This window comes from Pteropus medius, unplaced genomic scaffold, assembly GCF_902729225.1.
Source record: "Pteropus medius unplaced genomic scaffold, Ma_sr-lr_union100, whole genome shotgun sequence".
NCBI lineage: Eukaryota > Metazoa > Chordata > Mammalia > Chiroptera > Pteropodidae > Pteropus > Pteropus medius.
In genome coordinates this window covers 5,082,723-5,092,033 of record NW_024340698.1, presented here as the reverse complement: position 1 = coordinate 5,092,033, position 9,311 = coordinate 5,082,723, and the positions used below count along the sequence as shown (strand labels likewise).

At 39.1% G+C, this 9,311-nt stretch overlaps 1 protein-coding gene and 1 non-coding gene across 3 annotated transcripts; both read right to left on the bottom strand.

Moving 5' to 3' along the window:
- Nucleotides 1-763: 763 nt before the first annotated feature.
- On the bottom strand, nucleotides 764-9,235 carry RBMX (RNA binding motif protein X-linked). 2 transcript variants are annotated; one of them, XM_039874851.1, is made up of 11 exons: nucleotides 9,037-9,235; nucleotides 7,807-7,937; nucleotides 7,510-7,616; nucleotides 6,822-6,993; nucleotides 6,174-6,326; nucleotides 5,801-5,915; nucleotides 5,582-5,707; nucleotides 5,419-5,501; nucleotides 3,589-4,790; nucleotides 2,617-2,701; nucleotides 764-1,973 (listed from the first exon to the last, which is right to left on the bottom strand). In XM_039874851.1, exons 2-9 carry the CDS (start codon nucleotides 7,913-7,915, stop codon nucleotides 4,480-4,482), a joined length of 1,176 nt encoding a protein of 391 aa, XP_039730785.1. In that variant the 5' UTR covers nucleotides 7,916-7,937; nucleotides 9,037-9,235; the 3' UTR covers nucleotides 764-1,973; nucleotides 2,617-2,701; nucleotides 3,589-4,479. The 2 variants fall into 2 exon arrangements, with proteins under 2 accessions (XP_039730785.1, XP_039730778.1); XM_039874844.1 differs by having other exon boundaries at nucleotides 7,807-7,934; nucleotides 9,037-9,219.
- On the bottom strand, nucleotides 7,690-7,758 carry LOC120613249 (small nucleolar RNA SNORD61). Its single transcript, XR_005655635.1, has one exon. It is a non-coding gene; the product is annotated as a small nucleolar RNA SNORD61 (small nucleolar RNA).
- Nucleotides 9,236-9,311: the final 76 nt, after the last annotated feature.

The window sequence follows — 9,311 nt, the reverse complement described above, 5'->3', positions numbered from 1 at the left end:
AGAGGCTGCTCCTGACACGTATCACAAATCTAAGTCTGAGTCAGCTTGCATTTACAGTAAACACCTGTAAAGGAAACCTGACATATACAACCCTTCAACTCAACTTTAGCTAGCTCTCCTTACCCGACTGGACCTGTAGCCAATCACACCTTTTCTGCATTGCCTCTTCTAACACTATAGATTTTGGTAACACCGCTCCACTGCTTGAGGCATCATACTCCCCCAGTCCATGGCTTTCCCTTGAATGAGAAATGCTAATTGTTTTGGCACCACAGTGCAAATGAACACCAGGGATCAGATGTATATAAGCAGGCAGCCAAGAAAGCTGCCAAGCAGCATATCAATCACCTGGTGGTCTTAACAGCAATGCTGAAGGACTTGATCCAAAGGAGAGATTCACTGCCAAACTTAATTAACTGACCAATTTTCCCCAAGAGTTAAGCCAAAAACAGTAAAAGCACTATAGCACATCTTTGGTATTTTAGCTTCTACTTTTTTAGTGTCACTGCCATTTAATTTTAGGGTAAAGGTTAAATAAACCATCTAAATTACACCTAATGCCTACCTGAAGCTCACTCTACTAAGAGGCCTAGTCAAACCAACAAGCCACCTCAGTGACTGTTCCCTAGAAACTGCTCAAGTGCCAACAGTGCATCACAACTAGTTTGGGGGACAGGACACATGAGTTAAGTCATACTTAAAGGTCTAAATAAATTCCGTATTGCAATAAAGTGAAAAAAGAACCCAGAGCCACAAAAAAAAATGCATTTTAAGTTTTATTAGTTCCAAATACAAAACATTCCAAAAAGAGTTATCTATAATACCTATGTTCTATATTCAACTTAACAAAGAAAACACTCATTCTGTTTCTTTTACAACCACTATAAAGCCAGAAGAATCAAGACCAATTCTTTTCCAACGAGAGCAGAATTAAGTCTGCTGGGTCAGTAAACTATTTGCCAAACAGCTGTCTGGTCATTTAAGCATACTACCTAATTTGAATTTAGTATTCATGTTTACTATGATTGATCTCAATGTTCTGTACCATCTTCAAAATATCTAAATAATATCTCAAGAGCCAAAAGAAGCATAAATCCAAGTTATTTCAATTATAAGATTGAGGAAGACATCTATGTAAGTGCAACAGCCGTTCAAATTTGGTCAATATGATTAAAAGAGCCTGTCAAATGAGGGTTACATTTTTTGGATTATTTCCCACAATCACAAATGTTGGACATGATAGTATTGCTATTTACTATGCAAAATTCTCACAAGTTGAGTTGGTTCTTCTAACCCAATGACTCAAACCTGTTTAAGAACATTAGCTTTTACACTATTGGCTCTATTTTCCAACACAATAAAGGTGTATCTTGATTTGTTTCCAAGACAGGAGGTGGGGGGTAAAGTAGGCTTACAAAACAATTAAAAAGAAAAAGCCAAGTGGCCCAATTTTGTTTCCATTTTTTAAAGTGTGCTTTAGATCATTTTAGCCATGTTTCCAGAAAAATATTCTTCCCTTCAGTTTTACAACTAAATCTCCCTTCTGGATAAACAGTAAAGTGTTTCACCTGCTGAAAATAAGACACTTTACTGGATAGAGCTACCACTTATGCCTTTCATTTTCCTAATTCAACTGACAGTGATAATTAGGGAAGTTCTAAATTAGAGTTGTCCCTATGACTTTAGCTCAACAAAATGATAGCCAAAGCTACAGAATCCACATAAAGAACAAGAACTTCCTGGCTACCTCCACTTACCAATTTCCTTAATTGCTCCCCTTTCTCCATCTAGTCAATTACTTAAGTAGCTACCACTTCTTTAGTCAAGAGTGCTAACCAACACTGATGCCTTCCTCAGACCCACATGAACCCTCGAAGGCAAAAATCTATTGCCTGCACCAAACCAATTCTGATGAGTACTGCTTATGCAACTTGTGCCTTATCCACAATCGGCATTCTTCTGCTTCAACAACTCTGTAAAATGAAAAGCATGTGATCAGGTCACAAGACACTATTTCAAACACACAAGACACTATTTCAAACAGAAAATGACTGCCCCCTTACCTACACAACTAGCAACAAAACATTTGCTTTAATTCCAAGAGCTAAAAAGCAACTATATATACCCACTATAATTCTTGTCAGCCTCACTTTGGTAATATCAAGACTGTATATGTCATTACATCAATAAAACTGATCAACTGGGAACTTAGTAGCAGCTACATCTATTCTTTTAGTGGATTCGTACTGTGGCTCTGCAAAGGATCAGGCCTGATAATTATCAGAAAATGTGCAGGAACCAAGTTTGAACCTCATACAAAGGTTTACTGAAGTGCCAGAACACAAATTGTAGAGCTCCAGTCAACTATTTATGAAGAGTACTAGCAAGCTTGATACATTCCAGAATAGCTAAGCACTCTGCAGGACTGATGAGAAAATACAAATTTAAAATAACTTCATCCTATAAATATGCCAGCTGTTATACATGACACCATTTACCTTGCGACCCATGAGTTAAGATTATCCCTTATGTAGATAACTTGCCAATATCCCCAGCCATACGAAGTGGCAAACCTACAGTATTTCAACCTATAACAGCCACTGCTTTTGAACTTACCGTAGCATTTGATTTCTCTTGCTGCCAGCTTTATCTAGTGTGAATAAATCAGCACTCCATGACCATAATGACCAAAATCCTCAACCTGTAAAAATTAAATAGGTAACTAGTTATCTCTCTTAAGGAAATTCTTCAAAACTTGCCTATAACTTACTGCCCTCTTTTCCAGAAAGAAAAGGCAAGTTCAGACTTGCAGCTTAACGTATTTCATGGTCTACTACGTTTCTTAAGTGGTGGAAGTTTCACTGGCTTGGGATGGACTGGAATGGCTTAAATGGTTAAGTTCCATGGCTTATGGATTCTCATTCTGTTCCAATGGTGCACTGCCATGTTAAATCCATAAGTTGAACGAACAAAACTTATTTGAAGGAATAAGTGCAGTATAAGGATTTTTAGTTGGAGGTCTTCAAGTTTACTATATTCAAGAGCATCTTTTTCAACTTCGTGGCTGGACCTGGGTCATGCTGCCTCAGGTTTTGCTTTTTAAAGACCACTTGCAATAGACTTTCTCCATACAGTGTAGTTTCACAGAACTAAAAACAAGTCAGGCATCCAACTAAATGTCAAGTTTGCAATGGCTTACAGGGGTAGAGAGGGGGACCCCAAACTTAAGCCATTTCCTATATTGACTAAAAGACTAATTTGAAAAATGTTAAAATATATGAAGCATGTTTAAAGGTCTTCATCGAAAAGACTTAAAAAAAAAGTTACCCCCTCCCAAGCCCCAGATGGCTATTGGTAAACAGCTGTATTAAGGCCTTTAAAGTGCCGTACATGCTTTAAAAAAAAATCCAAGTGTTGAATTTGGAGGACTTCTAATATGCTATAGAACACTTTGCTTTTCCAAAAGGTTTTTTCTTAATCTAGAAAGCATTTCCACTGCCATGAAGTACAGTATGTTTCACTGTACTATGAGGAAGGTTTAAGTGTTCAATTTCGACTTAGACGGAAAAACTAGTTTGCTTTGCTTACCATCTTTGCGGTTTCACAGGCATTTGATGCTTTAAATCTGATGTGGAATGCTGATAGATTCACTTTTTAGAAGTCATAAGCCTTTGAGAAGTTGGAGATAACTTCATTGCTTATCTATTTTCTCCTTTGCAATCAAGCTGTTCCTTAAAAGTGAGACACTACAGAGTTGCAAAAATTTGAAACAGTAAGAGCAAGCATCGTTTGCAGCTTCATGGTTGGTTTTGGCCAAACTTTTTATTTAGTATTCTGTAGTTGCTTAACACACACTTAATGGTCTTATTGGGGGAGGGGAAAAGGGGAGGTGTTCTTGTAGATTCCCAAGGAAATGTCAGAAAGGCAAAATATGGCCAGCACTATCCATTTGTTTTGGGTTTACTGGGTGAATAGCACTTTCCTTACATAAGCACCTGATCTCAGGTTTTTCATACTGAGAACATTTGAGATTTCAGTTTGAAGACAGTGTGAGATCCTAAGAGTAGTATACCCCAACCACCCTCTAATATAACTAGCTTGTTTGTATAAGCAGAGGGATTCATCTCTCCATTTTAGATGGCTAGATGTTTGTGGAAGATCTTAGAATTGCTTGCCTCATTTACTGGGAAAAAAATGAAGTGGCCTTTAGGGACACTTTTAACTTGGAAAATTACAACACTAATACACAAGTCAAGTCTTAATACATGTAACATTTGCTTGTTGAAAGCAATGTCAAGATCAAAAGATTAAACATGTTTTACTATTTTCCTCACAAGAACATAAAAATTATGGAAGGGGAACTTAACAGGAAATTTAAAAAAGGTAACAATTTTTTCTTTTAGTAGTCCTTGGGTAGTTATGACAGAATAGGTTCCTTTTTGTTTCTTTGAATAGGGATTTTGGTCCAAAGTTTTGTTTTTAATATCTGCTTCTGCCTCCCCCTCTATCAGATCGGCTTCCTCCACGGCCACCACCCCTTGGTGCTCCGCGGCTTGAACTGCTGTAGGAATCACGTGGAGGAGGGTACCCCCTTTCCATAGAAGGGGGAAGCCCTCTTTCTTGTCTGCCAACCCGATCACGACCACTTGAGTAGAGATCACTTCGGCTGCTTGAGTAACTGTCTCGACTTCCACCATATCCGTCACGTGAGCTGCTGTAATCATCATAGCGACTGCTTCCACCATAAGATGGCGGGGGCCCTCGTGTAGGTGGAGCACTACGTGAGTTACCTGCAGGGTCAATGGTCAGGTAATATGGCAACACTATAAATTGTATATATACAACATTTAAATTTGAATTTACAGAATTCTTGTATTAAACGTTTACTTTCTCAACTGGGAGGTTTTAAACTCTGCCATTGCTGGCCATTAACAGGGATTTGCTCATCTGCTGAGATATGGAAATGGATGGGTTTTAATGTTTGTTTGACAAGACTGAAGACGGTGTGTATTTCAAGAGGATATTCCAGACAGCTTGTTATTTTATAGTAGACACTCAGCCACTTTCCAGTGATAAGTTGCAATTTTGAACTGTAGACTTTCCTTCATATTGGAATGGTAAACATTTGATGATGTTAATAAAATTTTTAAATTGTATTTTCACTGTTGGGGGAAAACACATAAGGCTGCCAATTTAAGCAAGCAAAATCCCCTCCAAAGCAAGCAAACAGCCTCAAAAAAAAAAAAAAACTTAGAACAAAAGCCCCTCACAAAACTAGGAAAAGCCCAGCTGATAGTTACCCCCTTAAAAGCAAGCAAACATCCCTTTAAAAGCAAGCACCACACAGCCTAATAAACTGGCTCATGAACCTAAAGGCTCAAGCTGGTAATATTCAAAGACACTCAACCAATATCTTACCATAGCTGTCATATGAATCCCTGTAGGAACCTCCACTTGGATGATCTGAATAGTCACGATCACGACCATAGCCATCTCTATCACTAAATTAAAGAGAAAATTTATAAGCTACAGGACATCAACTTTTTTAAAGCAAGCTGTGGCAGCAAAGTCACATATATACCTATAGCCTCTTGATGGATAGTCATCACGTGAACTGGAATGACCATAATCACGGTAAGTGTAATCTCTTGGTGGTGGTGCATAATCTCTTGTATCACGAGAGCTTGGGTAATCTCTGCTTGAATAGCTACAAAAGCAAAAGTAACTGGGTTTATATGCTTTTGATGAGCCCCCGCTTCAACCCAAATTATCGAGGCAAAAGCTATTACATTTTCATTACCTGTCTTTAGTAGAATATCCATCATCTCTTGGGGACAAATAAACATCTCTACGAGAAGGCAAAGGTTCCCTTCGAGGTGGGCCTCCATAACTATCTCTCCCACGTGATACAGGAGCTTAAAAAAAAAACAATCATTTTAAAAATATACCCAAAGAGAAAGCTTAATATGTGAACTTACAGTCAGGTAATGAAGAGATTCAATGAAATTTCATACTCTAAAATTTCCTATTTAAACCTAAATTCTTTTCAGTGCTCATTAACTGCATGTACTTAGATCACCTGCAGTCCACAAGTCAGTTTTAAGCAATTTTTTAGGATTCACCTCTCCACCTTTTGTTATGGTGGATTGTTAAAAATGGAACATTCATTTTACCTCTTCCTCCCATTCCACTACTGCTGCGTACTGGTCCTGAAGGAGCAGATCTTTTAGGGGGAGGACCCCCACTTCGTGGTGGTGGTCCTCTTTTTACTGGAAGTGGTCCCCTAGAAGAACTCATGTTAAAATTCATGGAATAGCCACCATCATCTACATTAGAATAGAAAATAAAAACATGTTAATACAAGAATCAAAAAAAGACTATAAAAGTTCTTTAATCAAGAATATGGCCATTTCTACTTAGTTGGGGAATTTTTAGTTTTCACCTGTACAAAACTGAGCATATGTAAGTCTATATTGACTAGTAAACTAAAACTAAAACTAGTCTCCAATTATGTCTAAGAAAAACAAAGTTTCATTTTCATATGCTCGAACATCTATGCAAAATTTTCAAGTATTTTTTTCCTACAGACTGAACTGCCTAGATAAGGAAGAGTGTATTGTCTATCATTTAAAAACACTGCATGTAATTTAACTTAGAATGCCTTCTATGTTTTCTTTTTAAGTCATTATCACTTTGGTAGATGAGCCACTGTTCAATTTTAAAAACTGGAACCTTAAAGACTTAACCAAAGCATATGCTGGTGTGGGTTTGCAGTTTCTAACTATATATACACCAAGTCTGAGGTAGACTGAAGTCATTACCCATGTGCCCTCCACGTGAGGGAGGTCCCCTGGCTCCTCCACTTCCTCCTCTTCCACCTCTAAGGCCTCTTGGAGGGCCTCTGCTTCTTGGAGGTGGAGGTGGTCCACGTCTACCACTTTCAAATGATGGTTTAGTGGCTTGTTCTACTTTGATGGCTTTTCCATCTAAGGACTAAATATCAAAATGGTTAATTACAACATTTAAAAAGAACTTTCAGATCCACTATTCACTGACACCGATATCCTTCAAAATCGCTATAGGTAAATTTGACCCAATTAAGCTAAGAAAAAACACTATTATTTTTCCATTTACTTAAAATGATTATTCAGTCTTTAAAAAATGATCTGAACCAAACATAAGGTGGATCCACCGCACCTCTTTAAAAACAAGGTCAGTTATCGACTTATTAAAACTGACAAGTAAAAAAAGCCAAGTTATTAAATCAGTTTATGGATCCCAGATAAAATATAACACCACATAATATTTGAACTGACTCTTGTTAAGAATATAATCTGTAACTTTGCTATAACACAGGGTTATAAAAATTAACCAAGGCCTAGATATAACAGGGCCTTGGAAAGCTATACTCTCAAAATAAAATAAAATTCAAGAGCTTCCCTAGACGACTTGGATAACGTTGTGCTATACATGTACTAGGAAACACTGCCATCGTGCAAACAATCTCACCTTTCCATTCATGTCTCTGGCTGCATCCTTAGCATCTGCTGGGCTTTCAAAGGTGACAAAAGCAAATCCTCTCGATTTGTTGGTTTCGCGATCTTTCATCAAGAGCACTAAAAAAGTTTTCAGGAGGGGAAAGTGTTACTCTAGTTCGAATGAAATAACAAAAGTGAATCTTGAAAAAGAAAGCTCAGAACTTCTTAGAGGACAAACTACATCATTTCAGATGATCAATGCAATCAAATTCATCATAGCTTACATTTTAATTACAACAGCCCTGCATATACTTTCAGATAAACTCACCTTCCACTATTCGTCCATATTTGCCAAATACTGCTTCAAGGGCTTTCTCATTTGTTTCTGTATTGAGGCCACCAATGAAGAGCTTTCCTGGGCGATCTGCTTCAACCATTTTTTCCTTGGTTGAGAGTCTGCTGAAAAGATAAGTATACCATCCTGGAAAAAGTTCCTTCTCAAGTTCATCAAAACATGTATTTACTGTGGTACATTTTTTTTTGTTTTACTAAAAATTATTCTTTAATAACTAAAGACTCCAAAAGCGACCTAAAAACCTCAGAAGGAAACCCAAATTAAGTAGTTAAACCATAGCGCGGTTTACATTAAACTGGTTAAAAGGGCCAAGCCAACTTATCTTTATCCTTCCTCTTCTCCTTGGCAGTTTTAATCAAGTATGAGCTACTCACCATTCGAAAAAGTTTTAATCCTAGATTTGTAGCTTTTTAAGACACAATTACATCCCAATTACCCTAATGGTTTTTAAAAACTATCGACTCATTCAAGGTCATGGGCCAGACGCGGGTCCTTAACATCAAGCCCTCTCTCTTCTAAGAACTTTGCCTTTCTTCATTAGAATTCTCTACTAAATCTTAGTATACATTTAAAGTTTGAGCCAAGTTATGCCTTCCCTTATTCACCACCCCTATCGAAAAGGCCTCACATTTTTAAAGTGTCGATACCACCTCATATTAAATAACGGAACGTGGAAACATGCACTGTAACTCTCGACACTCCATGACTGCAGCAGAACCCAATTAAAACCCTTCATTAAAAACCTCGTGGAAAACACAAAATGGCGACACTTGGACTCAGCCCAGAACAACCGACACCAGTCAGGGGAGTAACTTTTACCACCAGCTGTGGCTTGGAAAATTCAAAGGGCTTCCCCTCCAAGGCCGCCAATGAACAAGGACCCCGCGTAAAAGTGCACGTGCCCATCCACAGCGCCAGCGCCATCCCACTCCCAATGCAGGTACCGCGGTGGTGCGAGCTCTTACGTCCCGCTCCAGCCCCGACCTCCGCCACTACCCGCCCCGCCGGCGACAAACTTTCAAGAACAGAATGAAACAGACTCGCTACATTTGTTTCCCTCCGACACTCTCCGCTTTATCTAACTAGGTCGGCACCTTGGGCTCTTAAAATGGCGCCCGCCTCCCCCCATCTCCAGGGAGATAATCCCAAATTCTAACGTGGCGAGAGCGCCCGAAACAAGGGCTAAGGAAAGGATGCACGTACCGGAGGGGTGACAACGGTTTCAAGCTCCTACGAGCTCGCAGACAAAGGCTTCCTAGCCTTTCAGCACGCGGGAGGGCGGCCGGCTCGGAAGACGGAAGACAGAACCCGCTAGCACTACTGCGCAACGAGGGCGAACAAAGGAGACAGCAAACTTTATACTGCCCGGGAACGAGGCTGAAGGACCCGGATGGAAACGGAGCTTAGAATTTGAAACGCAAAGGGAGGGGGAAGCAGTTCCCAGTCTCTCCATTGGCTGTCAACTCTGTCATTCGCTC

Coding starts and splice junctions, on each gene's coding strand:
- RBMX (XM_039874851.1), bottom strand. CDS start 7,915: ATGGTTGAAGCAGATCGCCCAGGAAAGCTCTTCATTGGTGGCCTCAAT. Junction 6,994..7,509: donor CCAGAGACATGAATGGAAAG/GTGAGATTGTTT, acceptor TTTGATATTTAG/TCCTTAGATGGAAAAGCCAT. Junction 4,791..5,418: donor GGATTCATATGACAGCTATG/GTAAGATATTGG, acceptor TTGACCCTGCAG/GTAACTCACGTAGTGCTCCA.